The sequence below is a fragment of the Pelmatolapia mariae genome, linkage group LG5, assembly GCF_036321145.2.
Source record: "Pelmatolapia mariae isolate MD_Pm_ZW linkage group LG5, Pm_UMD_F_2, whole genome shotgun sequence".
Classification (NCBI taxonomy): Eukaryota; Metazoa; Chordata; class Actinopteri; order Cichliformes; family Cichlidae; genus Pelmatolapia; species Pelmatolapia mariae.
Window position 1 is genome coordinate 29,364,928 of NC_086231.1, and position 26,085 is coordinate 29,391,012.

Here is a 26,085-nt window from a genome sequence, read left to right on the forward strand (position 1 = left end):
GTGAGAGGCCCTGTGTCCCTGCATCTTCCCCGAGCAGAATTATTGATTTGCACGAGTTTGTCAGCTGGGCTCACAAATGTGACCAGGCAATTAGGAGCACTTGGTGCTGGAAAGAGGAGAGATCACCTCGCCTCCCTCTCAGGGTTCTGTGAAAATGTCACTTTCCATCAGGCAGCCATTTACAGGCTGCTGCTGCTGCTGTTGCTGCTGCCGCTGAGAGAGAAAAAAAAAAGACTGTCAGCTTGCAGGAGGAGGAAAGCAGAGAGAAGAGATGGCTGAAACACAAACATGCTTAAATGAGAAGAGCGTGTAAGTAGTGGAAAACACAAAGCGAGGAGGACAAGGACAAAGGAGCCGAAGCGTTAAAAGAAATGAAGGAAGAGTGGTGATGCGTTTGGCGTGATGCACGCGGCCTAATTTATTGACTTAATATTCATTTTGACTCTTTTAAAAACATGCCACTGCTTCCATGTGAGGGGGATCAAAAAGTAACTTAGCAACTAATCTTACCTCAGTGGGTTTGGTGGTGGGTGGTCGGTGCCGTGCTGAGCAGGCACTTAATCACAAATGTTCAATTGTCATATCAAAAGTGAATCAAACTGGTCACGTGTCACGTATGTTCTAAAGCAGAAGTAGAAACACCAAGCTTGACTTGGACTCTTTCCAAAGCATAAATTTAAATGTTTCAGCTGAAGCTGGGAAGCCGCCGGATCGGTGGCAGATTCAGCGGTCCCCTGTGGGTCTGAGCTGTTACAGGTGTCTCCATTCCTGTAATTGGGTCTAGATGGCACCATCATTCCTGTGACACCGTGCATGGACGGGATAATTGTAGCCTCGATTTCTATTTCAAACTTCATTAATTTTCAAAGCAGGATTTGTCACGTCGAACAGCAAGGAAAAAAAGAGAGGCCGCGGAAAGACAGGAAAGAGGAAACAATGAACGATATTCCACCGAGGGGCATCGGTATATAATCAGTCTCTGAAGCCTTCCACACAAGAACAGGACCAGAGGAATCACATGTTCACAAATGAAGCTTTCATTCAGTCATATGATGATTGCTGGCTTTCAGAACCAAAAAAGGAAAGGCTATGGCTGAAAGGGTTAAACTCTGAGCCTGCTTAATTCCGATTTAATTTGAACACTAATACCAAATCCTAATTGCCTTCCTGCTAAAATCGTTGGACCTGAAAATTTGGTAGCAGGCGCGTATATTGTTGGCCATTCCGATCACGTGACCAGAGATCACCAGTGAGGTCTATCTGCTGCCTAAACATTAATCAGTCGGAGTCAACAGCCAACTTCCAATTAGAGAGAAGACAGAGTTAAAAAAAAAGAAAAGAAAAAGGGAAAAGGAGGATGGAGATGGACAGAAATAGCAGGACTGGCGAGGTGCACACAAAGACAGGCAGGAAAGGTGGAAACTGCAGGGCATAAAACGAAATAAAAGAGGAGCATAGTGGTGAGAGAGTTTGTAAAGACCACTAAAAGAAAAATATAAAGGGGAAGTCAGGGAGCGAGAGGGCAGGGGATGGACGATACAAGAGGATAATAATTCTAATCAGTGGAGGGAAGATAGAGGTTTCGTTTCAGCAGCAAAGAGTGGCTGCTGTACAGTACAGTACAGCAGGCAGAGAGCCAGAAGGAGAAATAGAGGTTGAGAGGTAAGGAAGGTAAGAGAGAAGCCTTAAGCCTGGTGAATCTTGGCGGGAGTGATGAGCAGGGCTGGGAGTTTTCCCACAAGAGCCTCTAATGGTGTCCGCAACACTTTGAGGAGACGGGGAATGCAGTCCAACCATTTGAACCATTCAAAAATATTTTCTTTGTCACAGCACATCAGCCGTGTCTGCTGATCTATTCCTGTCGACTTTCATGCAGGACCACAGAGGCAGAAGCCTGTGCTCATGTGAAGGACAGACAGCAAAGGCTGCTCATTATGCAGGCGAGCAAGAGAATAGCAAAGTGGAGGGAAGTTATTTCAGGCGTCCAGGGATCCAGCTGCAAAAACAGTCAGATTCATTCTCTGAATGCACACTGGTGAGATGTCAGTAAGAGTACTTTGAAAGCTTGGATAGTTCCAAAAGTATCCTGGCTGAATCATGTGTACTAATAACGGCTGCATTAGCTGGCTCTCAAGAGGAGCACCACACTGATTTTACACATGGAGACCAGTTAACCTGTCATTGTGAGAACTACTTAACCCACAAAAACAGTTGCATATTTTTTTCTCTCTAGCAGAGCAAGATGATGTCATCGGGTTTATATAAACTGGTACTCTGAGAAAGCTGGGTGTTTAAAACACAGGTAGGTAAAAGTGGGAGCTGTGGGATCCTGTTCCATCCCACTCTGCTGTTTAAGGTTTGGTTTTTCTTGCTTTTAGGTGCTAATTATTATTTTCTATTTGTTTACACCTGCCATCTCATCCTGTCACCACATGTTTCCTGCTGGTGCTGTCACCTCCGCTGTTAGTCCCTCCTGTGTCACTCTCCTCTCACACTGTACCAGAGCTTTAAGAAATTATGTCCTGTCATCATCTCCCTCACCATCAAGTCTTTAAATGCTGCACAAGGAATCAGGGAGCGAGACCGCGAGCCAAGATGAGGTCCTGCAAAAGAAAGCGAGGACACTACTTTTGTGGAAATCTTACATCAATGCCACACACCTCCACATAAGGCCAGAGACTGTTTTTATATATTGCTTTCACTTTTTTCTTACTTTGTAGTGTTGCGTACAAGGATACACAGATCACAGCTCAAAGCTATTGTGTGTGTGACAAATCTTACACAGGCACAGTTTATCCTTATGTAACAACAATGCAATTAGGAAGTTGAAAGAAATTATTACTTATCCATACATTCATTTGTTACGTTACTACTAATAATAAGTCAAAGTTATTCAACTTAATATCTAATGAGTAAAGAATTATTGCATTTTGTAGAGAGCTCTGTGGTTACTTGTACCAGTCACTGTGACAGGTGATCCGGCTGTGCAGCATGACATTAATAAGCGATGTCATTTAAGATCAGCAGTATGGAAACAAGAATTTCTCATCTGGCAGCGTTATCGCTTCTCTTTGCATCTCCTTCTTGCACCTCTCTCTCATCCTTGCTGGGATTAGCTAAAACGCGAGGAAGAGATGCAAGTGAGTAAAGAGAGGAGATGTGTTAGCGTACTGAAAAGGGCCCTTTACGTTCCCCTCGCTCTGTGCCAGTCGTCTCAGTACCTTTGTGTCAAGTGTTTCAGCCTTGTGTTCTCCAGGAGGTAATTTGACCTAGTTTCTAGTGTTTTTTTGACTCTGCCTTTTCACATTGTGTGCGTCTGTGTATGTGTTTTTGCATACCTTCCTGCCAGATATCTGGACTGATTTGTATGTATTGAGCCTATGCTTCAAGTTAAAATGTTTTGATTCGATCGGGCTTGTGTTACAGTTCTTCTTTTGGCACGAGTGTAAGAGAGCCAGCACTTTCTCAGCTTGATCCATTCTGGTTAAAGGTCAAGTGGTCTTTGACAAATCGTTATAAGAGCTGCTGCTCACACGTCATTAATCTTTACAAACTGCAATACATTTCATTACAAGTCAAAATAAACAAAGCCGTAATTTAAAAACAGAAAGCACCTCTTGTGACTCTGAAGGCTTTTTATTCACTGCAAACACACATAAGAGATGGTTTATGGGTAACAGATTGCAGATGCATGCACGCCCTGAATGTCAGAGTGCTGTGCGGTCGATTAAATTACAGCGGAGATTTTGACTTGAAAGAGAAAAGACAAACATTATGTTTAAGAATCTGCTTAAGGCTCAGGAGCATCGCACTATTTGAAGCCAGCGGCCATCCCACCTGGTTGGAAAATATAACATATCAGAGAAGCAGCCGAAAGCTGACGGCTGCAATATTACAAAAGAACACCAAGGAAATTTGAGGTTTTAGGAGAATGTTTATTAGTCTGGCTGAGAGGCTGAAACATGTTTCTTGTGTTCAAGTACAAAACGATTTTACAAGAAAATTTTTTTACCCATAGCTAGTTTCTGAAGTTAAAATTGAATCTCTACTACACATTCCTTCCCTGTAAGAACAAACTGGTAAAACAAATAAAACGCTATGTGACACAAACGGTCCTTTTTTTTAAGGCGGAAGTGCTAACCGCAGGACCTCTGTGTCAATAAAAATTCACGTGACCCTGATGTATTCTCTGGAGTGGCACTGTAAACCACTGCCTGTGGCCAGTAGGGACCACAGTGTGATACACACCCCAAAATTGACTGAAACACCACTGAGCCCCAGCACTTCTATTTACCTCCATCACCACATCTCCCTGCTCCTATGCCAGTTCCTAATCATCCCCCACCCAGATACAGAGATTTAAGAGGGAAGTTCTCTTAAATCTCATTGGGGGGGAATCCAGCCCCCCCATCCCCTCCCTCACGGGAGGGTAAATCGACTGTGAGAGAAGGCACTCTGCTGCTGGTTTTTGATGTTCCACTCTCATTTCAGTAGTCCTTTTTGAGAAAGAGGGTCCATAAAAGGGAACAACTTGCTGTCAGAGTCAGGGAGAAGGGGGAGGGAAGCAGAAGGACAGAACATCACAGGGCAGATGTTCTGAGTACGCCGCAGCCTCAGAACACAAGAGCTTTCTGAAGAAGTCACGCCATCATGACAAATCTTTATCTGAGCCCACTTAACACGATGTAAGGACTGTCTTATGCTGCAGTCTCAGAGATTTTCTGGAGTGTAAGGCCATTCTAGTGTCCTTTTTTGATGACACTGGCGTTTGATATGTATGTTGTTGTTTTTTCAATATGCATGTCAGCTTGAGCTTGTAGGCATTTAGCCACAGGAAGCATGCAGGGGATTTCTTTTATTGTATTCTGCATGAGGAGTAGCAGGTTCACCAAGCTTTACTCGATGCCTTCATATTCAGATTCAGCTCTATTCATTCCTTGCTGACATAAGCTGAATATGGAGCACTGCATGAGTAGACTTGATTACCTGCAAAAAATTAATTCCAATACTCACAGGTTTGTTGGGGCTGAGCAAGGTCCTGGTGACAGAAAGTGTCAATTGTGTGGATTTCAGAGCTGATCCTGCCTGGTTGTGCGATCAGATCTCTACCTAACAGTAACATCTGGTGATGGCGATAAGGACGGTTCCCTGTAGGACTTCCTCTTTGATGGCTTTCGCACAGTGCTAGCTATGAGGGTGTGTTGTAATGCTTCAGAGAACCTCTGATAGCTGCGTCTGTCGATGCTGAAAGTGATACACCCGGCGCTTGATGCATTCAGGTGAATTTTTTGCATTTTAGGGGTGGAGTTACAAAACCTAACATTTGAACTGCCTCATACATTTTCTATTGTGCATACTGAAGACGAAAGGCACACTTATAGGCATGAAAATACAATTCTAGACAGTTTAACCTAAGCTGTTTAAAGAATTTACGCTGAAAACCCAACTGTTATGAGGCCAAAGCATCGAAAGACTCAGCTGTGGAGACATCTGTCATTATGGTGATACAAAGTAACTCTCCTTCTGAGCATCAACATGAGAGAAAATATGCCTGCAGGTTCTTAAATTACAGCCAAGTGTATCATATTTGATACATAGTTACCGACCTCTACATCATCAGTGTATGATATTTTTAACCATAACCACCTCATATCTTTTTAATTTGTTTAAGATAAGCCAATTTTCTGGCATTTATTTCATAGTTCAGGCTTTTTAGTCTTAACCTGTCACATAAAAACTTACATCATTGCTTTTTGGTGTGGCGATATTGTTTTGAAATATGAGCATAACTTTTCTTCACTTGTGGAAAAATGTGTTGGAATTCTTTTAATGCTTTTTAAATGTGCTGTGTGCACTGGGAGACTGAGATCGAGGCACACTGAGAGATACTGTGTACAGCAGCACTGCTGCCCAGAGCAGCACCTGTCAGCTGCTGTGCTGTGACAGGCTTCACTCCACCTGTTGCCAGCATGGAAAGATAGTGTGTCACTCTGGGCAACACCTGAGATATTTCACGGTCTTTCTAATCAGCAGCATAATCCACGACACACGCAAACACGGGTTGCACAGCAAAGGTCTGCACTCAGCAGCGAACCGGTGGCTTTTTTTTTGTTAATCACTGAAAATGTCAGTTTATGTAAAAGTGCTCCTCCTCATGATATAATCCACCGGCAAGCAAGAAGAAGTGCCACAAATAATGAAGACAGGTCAAACAGGTGGGACGAGGTGAGAAAACAAAAAAAAGGGAAAAATCCAGTGCAAATACACTATTGCTAAACTCACAGCACCTTCTATTTGTATTTGAGATTTAAGTTCTTTGGTCAAATGTATGTATTTTAATTTGTTGCCTTAGATTTACTGATTTAAAATATTAGTGATTCCAGTGGGTACAAAAAAAAAATCCCCAAAAGATTTGAGTCAAACTCAGGATACATATTTCAAAAGCACTTGACTGCACATTCAACTGTCTGCCAGGTTCGCTAATTAGAAATAGTGGGTATAAAAACTAACTTCAGCAAAGCTCTGCAGCACTTAACTGGAATCCTAGACTGGATCTATTAATAGGCTGTAAAAGATTTAACTGGCTGAGGATGTATTAAACGCTTAAATGGGCCAGAAAAGTATAAAAGTATGTCTCGAACCTCTGCTGAAGATAAATCGCAGTCGTCGTTGTTTTCTTCGACTAAACAGGCAATTAGACCAACACGCGGTCTATTTTTCTAATTAAAATTATCAAATTTCAGACGAATGACTGTACAAAAGAAAACAAAAAGGGGCCGTGCTCCTCCACGTGAAATATGACTGTTTTTTAAACAAAAAACACACAGCCCATCTTGACACCTAACAGTGTGTGCTCCGCAAACAAGTGTTACTTGGCAGTGATTGCTTAATGAAGGGCAGAGCAATTATATTGTACACAGTGTAACGTTTTTGTTGTTAATTGGTATCACAGATTTCGCCTGGCTTAATGCAATATTGAATTCAAACACTTTTTGTCATTACATTCTTTCATTTGAAACTACACAGAGAGTATCAGAGTGAAAAACAAAGAAAGTAGCTTTTGGAATGTCTGGTTACCCTCGCTAATTAGGAGCTCTGTATATAGACCCACGCTCCACTGAGGAGTAACCAGCGTTCACGTGCACACACACACACACACACGTGGTCCAACACATACACATGCGCAACATGCGTTCCTATATTGTTTACAAATCCCCCTGAGATTAAACTTGCAGCAGAACAATATCTGAACGCTGTGAAGACAAACACGGGTCCTCAGGGTCTGATTGTTAGAACAGGAGTTCTTCCAGTCGAGACATTGTACATTCTGCTCTTGTCTCTGGCTTCGCACTGACCGCAACTCTGTTCCCTGATTCTGAGAGAAGCTCTACATCTCTCCATGCTCTGCAGAATCTGATAATGATGCATCCAGCCAAGATGCTGTAACACAAATATCTCGCCGACGTGCCCTTGTCTAAACCAACGGGAAAAAGCCAAGAGTCACGGTGAAACATTGATCTTATAACCTAACGTAAAAAGGGCCCATAAACAACAGATATTTTTTTGCAAGTCTCAGTAATAATTAATGTAAATATGGCTACCGCACAGCTTCCAATGAACTGTTACATTAGTTATCTTGAGAAGAGCACAGTATGACGGCAAAAAGGGCCTTGGAGTCGTGATTTTCCATGCAGTGATTGAGATTGCTGTATTAAGTGGGTATTAAGTAATTACAGACTTGTGTTCGCAGGTACTTTATAGCTTTCAATATGACTCAGACCATTAGACACAAAGACAAAATGCACAAAGTTCTCCTATACCACCTATACCCCCCACCCACTCCCAGTCACCAAGTCAAACAATAAGAATTTGGGAAGCTGCCCCATCCTTTGACAGATTAGGGTTATTAGTTATACAGTTATTAGCGCTACAGGTAGTTTTTGTATTTGTTATACTGTGTCTGAAGGCCTGAAGGCAGTCTTTTCAGATCAGGACATTAACTAGATTAGTTCAGTGAAATAAAGCTGTTGACTTAAAACTAAGCTCCTAACTACTTAACCAGAGTTAAGTCGAGTTCCCAGACTCTCCTCCTAAAAACAGATTGTATGTATAACACATCAGTATTAGGGGTGCACAGTTATGATATGATGGTATGCAAGGAAAAGATGCTAGCAGCTGGTGATGTGAGATCGGAGCATCGCTTGAATGCTCCGTATGACAGGAAGAGTAAACAGTGGATGGAAATCACTGACGTGGTTGCAGGTAAAGGAGGGCTTTAAGCAGCTGGTTAAAAAACTCGACCTGAAATTCAACATCTCAAGCAAAAAATACTTCATGTCCACTTTTCAGTTTCAGTTTTATTATGTGACAATTTTATCGTGCTGAGACGTACAACGTGAAGTTACTTTAGTTATTGTTATTGTTCACATGTTAAGCAGTTATGTTATAGTTTTGCTTAAATTTTCCAGGGAATCACAACCTTGGCTATTTTTGTGCTTGCATTTGACTTATGCTGCGTCATTGCTATTGCACTATAATGCTGCTGATGGTACTTTGCAGTAATGCACTCATACTGTGTATTAGGTAGTCTGTCATCAAAGCTGCAGTCTTGAAATGCTCAGTATTTCAAAAATATCATTACTGTGAATTTTTGAGAAATATGATGATATCATTTTGAGGTTATATCACCCACCTCTACCATCCAGGCACTGTTTGCGCTGTAGTGCTCTAGCTAAACTTGGATTGCTTCCTGGAAGTGCAGGTCTGACCACTTGTGACATTGACTGGATCGTCTCCAGTGTGTCAAGCAATGACTCCGGAAATTGTATTTCATCTTTAGGAAAAGGATGAAGCTGGAGGGAGCCGCATCATGTAAGCAGGGTAGGTGAATTCTGAAGGTGAAGACTTTGAAGGTGACGGCAGGATATTTAAATCTTGTTTTCTTTTTTTGTAACAGAAACATTTTGCACTCACACCTTGTACTGTTGAAGCAGACAAATAAAACCTTTTCTTTTTTCCATTTTCTCTAATCACAACTGTGAGTGTAATAACAAGTCTAACTGCAGAGCCGAGTACGCTACTCTTTTTGTCATGTTTTCTAACGTTGAGCTGTTCGTATTATTGGGGAGATGTTAGTTGACACTGATTTGATTCTTAAAATCTCTAAGGATTATTTTCTTATGATTTCTAAACAGATTTACCAGCATGATGATGACATATATTTCTTGTAAGTCGCTGAACTCAAAACTATGTATATTAATGTTACATTATATCTGTGTATTCTGGGCTCTGGGGAGGCCAATCCATGTTGTGTGTTTGTCTATCCAGGTATGCTTTTACTGCATTGGCAGTATGTTTGAGATAATTTTCATGATGAACATTGAAGCTATTGCCAATCAAATGCTTTCCAGATGGTATTGTATGGTTGCTCAAAATATGACTGTACTTTTCTGTGTTCATAAATCCATCAATTTGGACAAGATCTCCAGCACCACTGACTGAAATGCAGTCCTAAGCCATGACAGACCTCCGCTGTGTCTTATAGTAGGCTGTACCTCTTTTTTGTTGGTGAGTTGAACCCCATCATCACTCCATAAGGCCTGTTGATTTTCAGTCCAGTTCTTGTAAAATTTGGCAAACCTCAGCCTTTTCTCCCCGTTTCCCTTCTTTAAGAATGGCATGACCCTTCCACTGAGACTATTTTTTGATGATTCAGTCAACAGTAGATGGATTAACCGAAGGGCCATTTGCATCTCTCAGGCTGTGTCAGGCAGTGGTCCTAAACTCTCGGGCCATGGACCGGTACCGGCCCGTGCGTCGTTTGGTACCGGGCCACGAGGGTTGAGGCTTGGGTGTGAAATTTTTTATCGTTTTTTTATCGCTTTTATAGTTAACTCGGTTTCCCTCGATCTTTTCCCGTTGTAATGAATAAATCTTCTTTTTTTTGGTACCGGTACTGGTTTTATATTGTTGTATTTATCCGTGACACCTTAAAGGCTGGTCCGTAAAAATATTGTCGGACATAAACCGGTCCGTGGTGCAAAAAAGATGGGGACCGCTGGTGTAAGGTGTTTTTTTTAGGACTTGACCTTCAGATACTGTTCATCTGACAGTTTTTAGGCCTGACACTTCTTCGTTTGTCCTCCACTTGCCCAGTTTCCTCAAATCATTTACAGACACACTCCATTACCAGTTCAGAGTATCCCAGGTTATTAGCTATTACCTCTTTGGGAAATACTTTGCAAAACTAATATTTCATGTTAAACTGTGCTGTCTTTGGCATACCTAAATCTATCCTTTCATATATTTAACTAAAGAAAATGGGACAAATTAAGCTAAAATGCCTGAAGGTAACAATTTAAAATTGGTTCTTTGCTGAGTCGCCAGATATGTGTATAGACAGCACAGGTTCATTCCTTGAGTTAGGTGACTTTTTATGCTAGAAAAATGTATATGTCAGTTTAAAATGGCCTAATAAACAAACAAACAAACAAACAAGCAAAAAAATCCAGTGAAAATGGTCAGGTACAAGGACTGTCTAAAGAAAAAATGTAAAAGACCTTCAAAAAGTCTGGAGAACGAATGCTTAAAAAATGAGTTGCTCAAGATTGCAGACAACTTTTTGTACATTATGGCTGAATAATGTACATTTTCACATTAGACTGTATTAGATTCATGATCTAGTAGAAATAATTGGTACCTGGTTTGGATCCTTCTGCCACAGAGCCGTTATACACCTGGTTTTGAAACTCGGGTCTGTTGTCATTCATGTCGATCACATAGATGTACAGGTCGATCGGATTCTCCACCTGGTTCCCGTTCATGTCCACTGCATGTGCACGCAGCTATAAAAAGGGCCAAGTGAAAGAAAAAATGACATCATTAGCATTCAGTGCACCATTTGAGGTTGAATGAATATTCCATATATAGCTCAACTAAGTCTGATAACGAGGCATCGGATTGATTCATATGACGCTCTGCAAAGATTCTGCAGAAAGGAAAAACCTCAGTACCAACAGCTTCCTCGACTTTGTTAATTGGCATCTTCATATAATCTGCAAATATTCTGTTTCGTGTCTGCCAACAGGGCATGAGTATCCTGTTGGTACCTTGGCACGGACCACAACAGCACAGACAGGGGCAAAGCAGTGAAATGTTCCAAACACACAAACAACACCTATTTTGTTGTTAGCACAGCCAGAGGCCTGAAAAATATCAGAGAGGTGTTGCTGCTCAAGCTGTGGTTTCTTTTTGTTCAGGGAGAATGTTTGTCTCAGTTTGTTCTGACAAAGCCATCCATTTGGATGGATGTCTCCGTCTGATGAGCTGTTCCTTGACAATTCACAGTGTGAGAAAAGAGAAAGAGAGAGGAGAGAGGGAAAGAAAGAAGGGTCGGGAAAAAAACGGCGAATGAGATGGGACGGAGAAGAGTGAATGAGTCCTGTGGAAGCAAATGAGAGATGAAAATACAAAGAGGCAGTGTGGAGGTGTGGGGGCTTGAACAGGCAAGACTGACAAAAGCAATCATCATCTGCAGAGGGATGTCTTAATCTCCACCACTGCTCTTACACACCCTCTTCTCCCCACCAATCCCCTCTAATGATATCTAATATAACGCAAAGCTTTGTAATAGCCCTGGAACCAAACTGGCACTGTTCACCATGACTTACATTACTCTCATTCAATTGCATACACATTCGTATCCTCTGCAGAAATGTTATTCAATCACAGCTTGGCTTGTTAAATGGAGAAGGGCTCTCATTCTGGCTAAAACCGACACGCTGGCAGCAAAATATTTTGTCTGCACACAGTCGAGGAGGGTCTTCCTGTCAGTCTATTTACAGGAAACCGTGATGCATTGTGGGGCGACATGAAAGATTGAATGGCGGCACCTGCCTTTGCCAAAACACCACCAATCATGTCGGCTTTTGTGCCTGTCTGTCAAGGATTCATCGAACCCTAGCCGAACTGCTTGAGCATTCGCACATGCGTCCAAACACCAATTCAGACACATGTTTACACACATTAACACGGACGCCGACGAGCAGAAAGATTACACACTGGGGAGGCGTGCACAGCCAATCAAAAGAGCCCTCTTTAGCCACTTAATGATCCTCAAGATGCTAGTTTTCCATTGGCTGAAGCACAGCAAACAAACATGGAGAGGAGACCCAACAAACAAACAAGCCCAATCTGTTTTCTCAGCTGTGAACACTGCACAGTGTGGAAGTGTGACTGTGATATGCGCGACTGCGATATGTGTGGCTGCCTCAACTGCACGGGTGTGTATGTGCGACCGCTGTGTATTTTTGTCTTTGTGTCACACTGTGTTTTCATTTGTGTGTGTTCTGTCCTTTCTGCTTGCTGATTTGTGCGTGTGTATATTCCTGCACATTTTCTTTTATTTCTATATGTGTCAGCGTTTATATATTCACATTTCTGCGTGCGTCTTCCTGCGTATGTTCTCGGGAGTCTGTTTATGTGTCTCTGCGTTTGTGTGCTCAGCGGCGGGGTTGGAAATGTGATCAGAGGGCCCGGAGGAGTGTGCCTTGTGCAAACTGCAAATGTATGTGTGGAAAGCGACATCAGTATTCTGCAGCGTGAGCTTTAGGATGACTGGACCAACCACAGAGGAGAAATACAGTTTGTACTTTGCACCATTGGCTCCCTTAGCCAATGTATAGCTATACTAGCATGGTGCTTCAAGTGGAGTGTTTATTTTTTCTGCTAAGATTCTGAGGCCAAGGTTACCTTGTAGCTTTAAGAATCGTGTTACCAGCAGCCTGTCACAAAATCACATAATTTGTTCTCTTTAGTTCCTACACTATATGTACTCTATGTACAATATATGTATGTATACATGAGTAAATAAACTGTATATACTCACTCCTTGTTGTAGTGTGGCTGAGAATAGTGCTACATTTTAGCTAGCAACAGTCCGCCATGATAAAGACTCATGTAGTGATTAATGACTTCTGGCCAATGCTCATGTTGAGAGTTAATTAGTAATTAACTTGCAACACTCATGCCTCAGTCCAATGTATGAGGCGTGAGCGTTGCAAGGAAAAACTTAGATCTTCATCTCATAACATGTAAAATTAATATTGTGAAGCGCTATTCTTATCTCGCCAAAAGAAATAACCAGTAGGCTGTTCAGAGGTGATTTATTTTCAAGTCATCTAAACCAAATCCATTGCATTAACTTAAAATTAAGAAGCGCTCACTTAATTAGGCATGGAATATTAAGATCGTGAGTTATCCTTTACAGATGTGTCATACATAACCTCACATGAACATGAAGATCAAGATATTGTTGGAGTTTTTTCTGTCTCACGTGCTATATGGAACAGCAGATAGTGTAGATGAAATATTCAGTTTGGATTTGGTCAGCTTGCTGTAGTGCTGGGCGATATGGAAAAAATATTTATCACGATATGAATTATTTTATATCACGATAACGATATATATCACGATATACCACCTGACCTGTGGTCATCTGGAAAGTATGCAGTCTTTAAACAGCGAGTGGAGAGGGTGCAGTCTTTGTTTTGAATTACTGTAAAGCATGTCGCAAATCCGGGTGCACGTAAAGCAGCACCATGTTGCAAAACCACAAGACAGAGTTTCTTTGCGAAAAATATCATTTTTTAATACTTTATTTTCTCTTGTTAAGAGTATGTATAGTGAGAAGACAACACTAATATATTTGCACAGGCTATTTAACCCTTTAAGACCTACCATAGAACCAAGTCCGCCAGAGCTTATCTTTACATTTATTTATTTTGAGTGTCTTCTTAGTTTTATTTTTGAGACACACAATTTTTTATATACTACAGGAAAAATAAAAATAAATAAATGCAAATTTGCAAAAACACAGCATGTGCATCAAAATAAACAATTTACAACAGTGTAAGTTGACTTCTAAGCGTCCCAGAAACGATACAGAAGAACATAAAGTCAAACATGACTTTTAAAAACACCAACATAGGCTTTGAAGCTAAAAAACTACATTTTCCGCGAAAATGACGTCACTTCCGGTTTCGGGCAGGTAATGGCGGACATGCGAGAGTTCGCGCTGACTTGTATACAAACTAGGAAGTGTTATGAACAGCTGATTGGATCGGCAAAGCCTGTTTCTGGAATATTATGTTTTTGTTGCTGCAAGTCTGGAATATTATGTTTTTGTTGCTGGAAGTGCTTTTTATGCAATTTTTGCAAAGCTATATGTGGAAGGAAACCGTGACCGAGGACAAGCTAATGGAATAAGATGTAAGTACAACTCTTACGGTTTCATATGCAAAAAAACCCATTATTGCGCTACCTTACGTGGTTACAGTTCTACAGGGATTTAAAAATAGTTAGGCAAAACGGAGTGTGCCTGCTCCGACCGGTTGTAAAGGGTTAATGATATATTTTATGTAATAATTTGTAAAATTCGGGCTAGAAACGATAGAAACGATAGAAGACAAATGGCACAATAGACACTTTTCTATCGTCCACACGATATATATCGTCATATCGCCCAGCACTAGCTTGCTGCATGAGTGGAGCTTACAGGAAGCAGGGCACAGAGCAGCTACCCAATTGCTGTATATTTAGTGGGCAGTTACCTGTGCTAGTTCCATATTGTTGCTATGCCCATGTTGGCAAACTCTACACAGACACTCTGTATTAGGGAGCTGGCAAAGAGTGTTTAATGTTCGCTTGACTGTGTTGGATCTTCGCGTGCTCACATGACACGTAGTTAGATAAGCATTTACACTATTTTAATTATACCTCACTCACAATAACTCACACTTATAACTTATGATTTCAGTTGTAGTTTAGCTTAGACTTACTTTTTGGAGGCCATGGGTTTCCTGATTTGTTTAAGACAACCTAGCTTAGAAGATAAAGTCTAATGAATCTGAATATCTTTTGATTTTTTAAAGTCGAGTTCCAGCAGTTGGTCAAAGTTTAAACTTATTTACTGAGACATCTTAACATGCTTTAGAAGGAATGGCATAAAAAACGTGTCCAGCTCTTTGATTTAATTCCAAATGCTTGCAAAACTAATTACATTACCATTAGTGTCGATTTTTAAAGCCATTTAGTACATGTTAACATCATGGCGTCACAACATAAACATGTTAGTATTGCCATTTCAAGCCTCACAGAGCTGTTACTGTAGCTGAATGCAATATCAATATAAATACAGTAATAAGCATAATGGTTCCAGAAAATTGCTTGTATTTGAGGCCAGTTGAAAAAATACTGTATAGCAGCTGTCCATGACCGGATCTTTTAGATTATAACCCTTCCTGTATGCTTAAGTGCATGCATTCATGCAACAAAAGATGGAAAAAGAAAAAAAGCACATTTGGGTTTTTTTTTCTTCTTGCAATTCTCCTTATGCCCTGCTTCATCACAGTAGGTCTGTCTTACAAAACTGAAGCTCAGGCTAACACCCACTCTCCTCACCTCACAGATCACTTCCCCCTGGTGCTAGTCTGTCAAAAACAGCAGCCTTGTCTCTCTTTTCTCTTGAACCCAAAACTAACAAGCAAAGTTTGGCCTATGAGGGCACACAGTAGTGCTGGGAACTTCCTATCAAGTTAAAAGCAGGAAAGTCATGGACTAAATTTCCCGTGGGTCGATCACTAGCTACATTCTCCTGCAGTAAATCATACATCACATCACAAGCAGCATGGGTCCACGGTGTCTAAATAGGAGGTTCATTCAACTTGAAGTGCTCTCAACCATACATGCTGTTTTCACTACAGGCTGTGTCAAATAAGAACTGCTGTCCTTTCCCGGGGACCAATAACCTGCCTGCTTTATTGATCCCAATTTGCTGGTTGAGAGTACGAGCAGGTATGGAGAGACAATAATCACATACACAGTCAGCAGTGACCAGAGTCTGAATGCAGCAAGTGAGGGAACAAGAGGATCATCTGCATGAGAAAAGCAAGACAAACTAATCAAGAAGACAATCACATAGAGCTTTGTGTAATTTACCAATGCGTATACAGCCTGTGTGTATACATTCAAAGTTTGTACTGTTGGCATAATGCTGAGTGTGTGCAATGAAGGTACCCCCTCCCCTCTTTCCTGCAAAGACAGGAGCATGCTTTTGAATTAGCTCTATCGGCGGCTCAGCCATCCATCACGCTGACAGGCGCGCAGGAGTTGTGACTCTGACACCAGCGCTCACCTCAAGTGGAGGTGTTAGTCTTTGCTGAGATAAATTGAAACCTGTAATGTGGGTATATGAACCAATGGCCTAGCATTAGCACAAGCCTCATGTGGCCCTGCATATTTAATTCACACATACGCAAAGCTGTTTAACCCGAGGTTCCAGAGAGACCAGTCCTCTGGTTTTCTCTGTGTGCATACGTGTGCGTGAGTGTGGTGGGGAATCACTAGGCCACATGTAGGCTAACTATACAGCTGTCAGCCTGCCCCAATGAGCAGCACAGCTGCTCAGAGTGCATGAGGTAAGTTTGCAACAATGAGTGGGATTGAAGTGCAAAAAGGAAAAGTGGGACACGAGCAGAAAGTAAAAGAGGTGGAAAAGAAGACCCGAGCCCACTATCAATCAGCATGCCATACACAGAAACACACACATATACCAGCCCATACACACATATGCCAAGCTTGTTAGCTCTGATGGCACAAAAGTGCACAACAATTTACCTGCACATCACTTTGCATTTGTGTGTTCAAATCCTCCTACTCTGCACTGCTAAACCCAAATCCATATGGCAGTTTCTGCGGCAGTGGGTTTTGTCAAACCATTCTTCATTTCATAGCTGATTTCGGCTTCAATTAACGCCTGGAGCGGCTGATGTGAAGGTACTGTACATCAGAGCAGTGATTGCTCTGAATGCACCCTGACTTGTCATTTAGTTTTGGCAGACAACATTACTTGTTAAAATGAAAGGTAGATGGGGAAGAGATGGGCCCGGGCACATTTCCTCAGGGATAATTGGGAGATAATGAGACAGACATTACTGGAGCTAGAGAGAAAACAAAAACAGGCGAGTAGAGACGTTTCTTTCTTACATGGAAGGAGGCTCTTTCCTCTCTGTCCAGAGGTTGCGTGACAAACATGTTGCCGCTGATGGGATCTATGTTGTAGATACCACTCGGGGGCTGATCAGCGCCTGCTCCGGTGATGCTGTAGCGGATGCCGACATCCTTATCCTGATCGGAGCGGATCTGAGAACAGAGCCAGAGAAACAAGTTGAACAGAGAGGAAAATCTTTTTTTTTTTAGTCCTTTCAAGCTTTGCCTGCCATTGCAACAAAAAGTACAAAATGTTCAGAGCAGAACAGTATGTGACATAAATTGTCAAAAGCACACTATGACCTTAAACTAAAAGTTTGTGAGAAAACTAACAGTATGTGGAATGTTTGATAGATACGTTGATGATAACATTTTCACAGAAAGCTCTCTTTTGTGTTCACTCTTTGAACCTACAGCCCAGAGGTGAAAATGGAAGATTGAACAATGTGCACTGAGGGGAAATAGATGTACTGCCGGTAGATTTTTGTCCGATCTTTGATTTTCTGTACTTTTATGGCAGATTTTATGGCATGTGTCTGAATTATGGCAGAAACCTTGAAAAAAAAAAAATCAACATGACTTCATGTCTAACAATGACAGTATTTCTGATGGAGACTTTCCTGGACTGTGTGAAACTGATTAATGACTTCATTTTACTTTTCTTCTCATTTCAACTTTTACACATTTAGTCACAGGCAAAGAAAAAGGACGTAGCATGACACCACTTCCTGTGAGATAGTATCTCTAGCACTGAAAAGCTACACCACTGGTAATCCATTTTTCTCTGAGCTTGAATTTTGCTTTTTATTAGCTGTTTTAGGTTAAACAAAACAAAAAAACAGACTTTTTTCCCCCACTTTTTCACTATCCGGATATCAACACTGGAAATCCCGCCCCCAGAGGCCAAGCCATCAAAAGATTCCTGATGGGTCCCCAGACTCCGCCATACTGAACTGCAGCTGGTAATGGTAGATTGCTGCAAGCGATCTCCCAGGAAGAACAACAAGAACAAGGTCTACCATTGCCAGCAGCAAACCAAGACTGTGGATTTTCTGTGCATCTGCAGGACAAGTCTCACAGATGAATGATGAATGACCTCGAAAACCAGATCAACAGGAATCCGGCCAGTTTGGGCCTGGACTAGCAAACTTTCAAAATAAAATATTTATAACTCTGTAATCATACTACACCTTTCTCTGTTGTTGTATGTTTGCAGTTACACCTTCTAGTAGTATGGACAGGCTTGGCTGTCTTTGGACAAATACTCACAGATTCTAACCCTAAAGTACAGTTAAATACTTCTTATATTGATAATTCATACTTTTTATTTGAAAGGGGCATTTCTATCAGGGATGGACATTTGAGAGCTCACAATAACAAAAGATGTTAAAAAGCAGCCCACTTGGTTTTCACTTGATTACTGGTGTGTCTCTGTAGTGTAGAATCTTCCACATTTACTAAACAAGCAACAGATCCTTGGTTCAAGACCAGGAGGAGACCCAAACCCCTCAGAGCGACCTGTCAGGAACTACATCTGGTGTGAAAACTTGTCAAATCCCACACATTGTGCTACCTGCTGTGGTGAATAAGGGAGCAGGAGGAAGAAGCTTGTTTCCATTTAATTGCTGCACATTACAACAAAAATCAGCTAGTAATCATAAAGAATTACCACTGGTAATGTTTATGAAATGACATCCTTTCCAGCCAATTTCTCAGTATTTTTTTAAAATAACTTTATGGGAGTAAAGTGGTTAAACTAAATAAGAACTCACAACAAAAAAACCCAAACTGTTATTAATGTGAAACATAGCAAAATTATGTTTTTCGGGTTTTTTTTTTTTTTTTAAGATTTTTGTATGTTTGCGGTTGTTGTCATGTTGTACAATAACTTTCAGCTAACTGGATGCCTGCTTGGTCGTACTGGGTAAGAGATAAGAGGCTAAACATCTCAAATCGGTGCAAACGACTGATTACAATAGCCAATAACTAGCACACCTTGACTTTTCACAGGGATTTTACAGGGATTATTGGTGGGCTTAAGTTAAGTGGCCACACTGCTGATTATAGGTTGCAAAGCTACAACTGACAATACTGATTAAAAGTGTTTAACAATTAATTAATTAACCATTTTGTTCATTAAATTCCTGAAAGTATTACAAATGGCCCAATAATTTGTTCTTCTAATTTAATCTATTATATATGATTGTGATAAGTTTGCATATGCAAGTTTTACTGTAGACAAACAGAGAAAAACAGAAAATCATTAACTGTAGTGAAAAAAACTGCAATGCTTTATTCCAATAATATATATTAAAAGAGTAAAACAGAGGAAAAAGTACAAATACTTCCAAAAATGTCAGCAGTGCAAGAGAGTGCAGTGCGTACGCGGACGTGTTTAAGATGACGCAGGCTTTGAGTGACCGTAGTGAGACTTTAGTGAGTGTAGAAGGAAGAGGGTTTATGGGAGGCGCGGAGCGAGAGAATCAATCAATAACCGGGATAGCTGCCAATTAAATTCGGTGCTGGTGTTTTAGCTCTGCAGCGGTAATCAAATAATCTTTCCTCTGACTTCAAACTCACGTTCTAAACACAACGCCGCGTTTCCTGTTTTTTTTTTTCTCCTTTATTGGGACTGAACCATCACTATGGTTACAAGTCAGAGGGAATAATGGAGAAATGAAGAAAAGGGAAGGCTTGACTCTTTTTTCTCTCTATCTTTCTCTTCCCCCTCCTATGCAATTTTCCTGGTCTGTGGGGCTGCAGATCATGCATGAAAATGAAATTACTTCATCCGTTCAGTGGTGACGGTGGCTGCTGCATAAAACATTTCTCTGTTTGAACATGATACCCTCTCTCTTAATTTCGAACGTGGTGCTCCCACACCCACGGTGCAGCGCTCCTCTGTAGCTTTCACAATTTTCATTTCCTGAGCTCGCTTCACACAGGATCCATTTGTGGATGCTGCAGGTTCAGGTGTAATGTACAATATTGTAAAAATTCTATCAATCTGTGCACTTAGGCGGTTCCATTTGGCATTTAATCACTGGAGCACGAAGATACTGTAGGACTAATTGCATTTATTATTCACAACACCCACTATCTGCCAATCAAAGCAGGATGAAATTATGGCATAAACAATAACATAATTTGATCATTCACCCTCATCATCAGTGTCATTTGTTTGGATAACAGACAGATAATGCGGAGCAGATCAGACGCATTATGCATTTCAGTAATGAGAACGTGCCTGTGAAATCCTCTGTCTTATCTGTGAAGGAGACAAACACGTTAAGGACTCTGTGCTCAAAACCAGAAGAAATACACACACGCGCAAACAACAAACATCTGCTCAAGCTGCAGGGACAGCCAGAAAGAAGAAGAAGAAGATGAAGAAAAAGAAAAATTTACCACCCCGAATCTGCTTTTTCTTTTTTTTCTTTTTTTGCATAGACATTTCCTGGGTGGATAAGAAGCAGCTTGTAGTCATGTATGTGAGTTTAGTGAAGTGTTTGACAGGTAAGAGATTCTCTCTGTGTGCACCAATGCGTGGATCAAAAGGACCAGCTCAGTTCAATAATTCACAAGGCCGTCATGAGGGAATCATGAAATTTTCACCTGCCACGGGTCTGTGAGTCTGCATGCGGACTTGTGCACGTTTACTTGCCGACAGTGTGTGTTTGCGAGCAATCTGTTTCTTCGGCGGAACTTCAAAGCTCAGAGAGTGCAGTTGGCAATTCAGTATAATAGCCCCAAGAGGAGACAAAGGAACTCTTACACATCATGCGGCCTTTTGCTCTTACGCCTTCTTAAAATTCCACATCAAGGCCACAGGAGACCAGATGTCATATTTGTTGGTGTCTCTTAATGAAGAGTCTTTATATCAATAAATTGAATAAATGAAGAAGCGCGACTTCTCGGAGCCCCGGGAATCCCATGAGTGACAACTGCTCAATTGAGCAATTTGAATAGAATGCTAATGATGAAAGCAGGGATTTCTGTCCTCCTCTTGCTTTCTCGCTCAGTGTCTATCTATCCCCATCTTTAATTCTCCTTGTTATTTCAGTTCCTCCTAGCAGATAGAATGGCTACTAATCACACTTAAAATAGCAGGGAGAGGCAGATGCAAGGGACTTAACTGGCTGTCTGTCTCAGTCAGATCAGACCAGACATCAGATAAGTGACCTATTTGTAGCTCTTTGAGAGTGATTTCCTTGATTACTGACAACTGCTAGGATCCTGTGAGACAAGCTATCAGCGTGAGAAGAAAGATGGAGAGGGATGGAGGCAGAGAGACACAGAGAGCGAAAGCAATGGGAGTTGGAGAAAATTAGATGAAGAATTAGTGTTCTGCTTAAACTCCTTGGGGTGACACAAGGCACGCAAACACATAGAAGAAAAGAAACGGAAAGGAATACATTTCCATTTATTTAGCATAGCGGCTGGCTGCCTAATTAGCGCACTGTGAAGTTTCAGTCTGTCCAAATCTCCTTTAATTGATCCAACCCTGTATGATCGCCCTATCTGCATAAGTAGTTTGATGCCGACATAAACAGGGACTAATTTGGTGTTTATTTGATGGCACTCTGTGTTTCATCTATTTACTCCGAGTCTAACTTATTTCTAGCAATGCTGCAAAATGAACACAGCCGGATTTTGCTGTACAAGGGACAAGCACGTGCGCAGCTATTCTTCTCTTTCCCAGGAAACAACTATCCTTTAACCAGGAAGTCATTAGGACAGCGTGCTGCAGGCACCCATGGGATCATTAAGGGTTATGTGTGCCATGGGCTAATGTCACACAATAATGGGAATCTGTGGTTTACACGCTTTGATGGCCTCTTTTATGTCTCATCCATGCTTTCAGGCCTGTGTTGTAATCCTTTGGTTTCACACATTCCAGGCTCGCTCTATATTTTATTGCTCTGGGCTCAGTCACCTCGCTTTGCCTTCTGGGCACATTAAAGGACCCCCCACAGGTTAGGGAGGCTTAAAAAACACTCTCCTATTAATATACTATTATTAAGAGGACAATGGTGCGTGCTGTTTGCCACTAATGATCACTTTTTTAATGCTTCTCCAAAAAGCATACCCTGTACTCGTGCAAATGTCCCACACATACAGTGAACATACAGTGGGCGGTTAAATTAGTGCTACTCATCTTACCTCTGCTGTAGTAGTTTGGAAAGACCAAACCAGAATAAATTTGGAATCAATAAAGTTATTTACTGAATTACTGATTTAAGAAGAAACGCTAGAATAAATCAGCGCTAACAGTTCAAGCTTGCTCATCACTGCCTGCAGATCAGAGCTCATTCATAATAACCAGTCGTTGCATTCTTACTTCTATCACATATAACTGAACGAATAGCAAATAATGTTCACGTGTAAACAAACCGGCATTCACAGCTAAATAGGCAGCTTGCTTGATCGGCTGCAGAGCTACTCCCCCAAATAAGCTTTTGTGCAATGAGCTACAACACAATAGCTAAGCCAGGTGACTAGCTATGTGTTTAGCACTGTGTAATTACATCCTCCAAGGAGGTTATGTTTTTGGTAGTGCTTGCGTGCATATCATAACTCTGTCTGTAAACATGACAGCACTAGAGGTTTTCAATGACTTCTTTGTAGGGGTGTAGAGTGGAGCCATGTAAACAATCCATTATATTTTGGCATAGATGCAGCAAGATCTTCAAGTTCAACTTAATGATTTATTCGTTGAAAATTAACATAAAGTCTTTATAACTTATTATTGTAAATGGACTGGTTCTTTTCTAATCTCCTTGAGGGTTTCACTTCCCACAACTTACCTCATTTAGCATAGCACTTTTTTCTATGCCTAAATGCTTTTGTTTCTAAGACTCACACTGGAGAGCAACTTGGGGTTCAGTTTTTTGCCCACTCTGGTATGCAGAATGGATCGAACCACCAACCTTCCAATTAGAAGATGACCTGTGCTTCCTCCTGAGCTACAGCATCCTAATCTCCTAGTACAAGCCTGGTGTGGATTGTCAACATATAGTTGACAAAATATCATGTCACATATGACCTTTGACCTCTCCTTCGAGGTCAACAGACGGATCTGAAGGTCTGAATAATGCTAACACACACATATATCTATATCTATGCGTCTCTGTGTGTGTATTTCTTGACTCTGTCTCTCTGAAATAAAAACTTACCATGACTCATAATTAATAAATTGATTCAGCAGTGACAATAAGACTGAAAAACATCTAAATTTCCCTCTTGTGTTGGGCATCTGATGTTGCTGTATCTAGGTAACGATCAAATACACTCTAAATTATGCAGCGTTGTTTTTCCCCCTTGAATCTTATGTTTGTGACTGCCTATGATTAGTTTCATCTCTTTTGTCTATGCTACAGCTGCGTTAAATTAATTTTTTATATTTAACTCTCTTATCTACGGGGCTTGCGCTCCAGTTCTCTCTCTTGATCCCTACCCAACGCAGACACATTTAATATTCTGTGCTTAGTGGTAAACATGTCAGTGTCGTCTATTTATATTGTTTGGTAGGAGTAAATGTCACCGATGCCACCAAAAGTCAAATATCAAAACACCTACTGCGCAGCAGTTATTAGAGTTTGGTATAAAGTCTGTAAGTTTGAAGGATGGTTAATATAAAGTAGTTAAATGCAGGAAAAGCCAAAGTAATGACATTTCCATGCTGAGATGCATTATGGGGGGAGATGATGCCAACCACTCAGGGCACAGACATGCTATGACTGAGCTGTCAAACATGGTTAAGACAACATCTGCCAACTAGAAAGTGCATTTTCTGAAGAAACTGCAGTGTGAATGCTTGAATCTGAATGTATGCACTGAAATTAATTAATTGCTGAATTTTAAGTTAAAAATTTTGAATGAGATAAAAAAAAAACAGAATTTTTAATCTGAAAACAAAAGTGCTGAACTGCTAAAAGCTGAAGTGCACAAAGAAGAAGTTGGAAAAAAAGCTGAACATGTTTTAATTTTAAATTAGAAAAACATAAGAAATGAGAAAAGAAAATTTAGAGTCAGAAAACATCTGAATGAATATTAAAAGTTCATATTCTTTGAATCACTGAATGACTAAAATGTGATTCCTCCACATGGATCCACACAGTTTAAAAGGTTTGTATCTATGAGATTTGAAAGACACGGTGCTGGGAACAGAAGAACGATGGCGACGTTTTGAGGGTAAAATGATATCTGTAGAGGAAACACTGTGGACACAGCAGCAATCTAAAGAGAAGTGTTTAAGATGAATCTTGGCACAGTGAGAGAGAGCTTGTTAGGCAGGCAGATGTGAGCCTGGTTGCTATAGTGACTGCACCCAATGGCTCCATACACACGCTCACAGACATGCACCTCACTTTTGCTGCTTAAAATGAACAGAAAAGTCAGGCCCAAACAAATCGTTCCCAAATGAAAAGTACAGGTCGTATTGACAAAATTCTTTCACCGTGAGCACCAGCAATGTCTAGTCTACTTAATTCTCAGTTTTCATGCCTGTGGAGTTTATTATATGGACGTGGTGACAGTATAAAGAGACCATGCTCTTCTGATTTTCAAACGAACTTTCTGAGCCATTTTAACATTGGAGTCTATGGAGGAGTTGGAAGGAGGAGGCTGCGCATTGGTGACATTTATGAAAGAACCATAACACCTAGTACAATAGTAAACACATTGGATGAAAGAGGACAGCGATGGCTACGTTTTGAGGGTAAAATCATACCTGTAGAGCAAACGCCGCGGACACAGCAGCAGTTTTAAAAAAGATTTTAAGATTAATTATTTTGCTTCTCTCACTCTGCCAGTTGAGCTGTCTCACTCTAGGACCAACATTCCGTCCCATACACACCCATTATAAACTCTGAAACGGATGAAAAAACATCATGAAACTTAAACTGGAATTGAAGAAAAAGTATAATAGATATTGAAAAGATAAATACAAGTTGAATAGTTGAATGCCTTGTCTTCGTTTTAAAGTTTGAATGGTGGCTCTATGTCAATGTATGTGGAAGTAGTAAGAGTTTAAAAATGAGTAAGTTGAATGAGGATTTGAAGGGTCTCCCCATTGAAATACATGGGAAATTTTTGTTGAAAAAAGTTGAATAAAATTAAAAATATAAATGTTAAAAGTGAGAAAAATAGAAGCAGTCATGTCCAAAAGAAGAGGAATCTAACGGTGTTTGAATGGTTTTTCTAAGTTGAACGGTTTTGAAGGAGTAGGAGTACAAAAAACGTACGGAATAGATAATAATAAAATAGAATAATAAAGATTAGAAGAACAATACTGTGAATGCTTTTACAAGCATTCACACTAAATATCAGGATTCCTTTAATAGAACCTACTTACTGTCTTCATGCCTCGTAGGTATATAGTGACAAGTCGTCGTTGCTTTTAGTCTCAGTTTGTGGCCAAAGTTGTACATAGGCACATATGTGCACACAGGGCACATATTCACACAGGGCATAACAATATAGTTTTGTCATCTATAACTGAAATAGTGTAGACTGGTGCTATGTTTTAAGGAGCTGATGGATTCAGCATAAACGGGAATCAATCATAAGATTTCGGGCATTTTCAGCCAGGTTTTAAGAGATAATTAGATCTCATTTGTTTGCTGATGGTGTTGCTGCTTAGTTCACATTTCCCTGAAGTAGTAGTGCGAATATGTGGTGGGTTCAGCTGCAAGCTCATATGTCTCATTTGTATTTGGTTTACTGCGCCTTTTTACACTGCTGCTCATTGACTTGGGGAATTGCTGGCAAGCTATTTAATTTCTTTTAAAATATCCTTTCATTTTTTTCCCTTTCCCTTTTTTTACACTTTCATAGCAGATTCATTGCATGTGTGGCACCTCACTGAGTGGTTTTAAGGAAAGAAAATGACACTGCCACGCTGGAAAAGACAATTGATTTTCTTATCTTAAGCAGTCTGACTTTGGTGTCACCGCTTGGGTTAAAGTATTCCGATCTGACAACAAACCTTTGCACTCATAGGGGCGCTGGAATGGTTCCCAACCTGCGTTTTTGCGA

The 26,085-nt window shown here is 40.8% G+C and overlaps 1 protein-coding gene across 3 annotated transcripts in view; it reads right to left on the reverse strand.

Annotated features, from left to right (window-relative positions):
* Positions 1-26,085, reverse strand: part of cdh4 (cadherin 4, type 1, R-cadherin (retinal)) — a 212,901-nt gene that overhangs the window by 29,645 nt on the left and 157,171 nt on the right. For all 3 annotated transcript variants that reach the window (XM_063474658.1, XM_063474657.1, XM_063474656.1), the window contains 2 exons: positions 17,044-17,199; positions 10,700-10,844 (listed from right to left, as the gene is read on the reverse strand). In XM_063474658.1, coding sequence (XP_063330728.1) covers positions 10,700-10,844; positions 17,044-17,199 — 301 coding nt within the window. The remainder of the gene's footprint in view (positions 1-10,699; positions 10,845-17,043; positions 17,200-26,085) is intronic.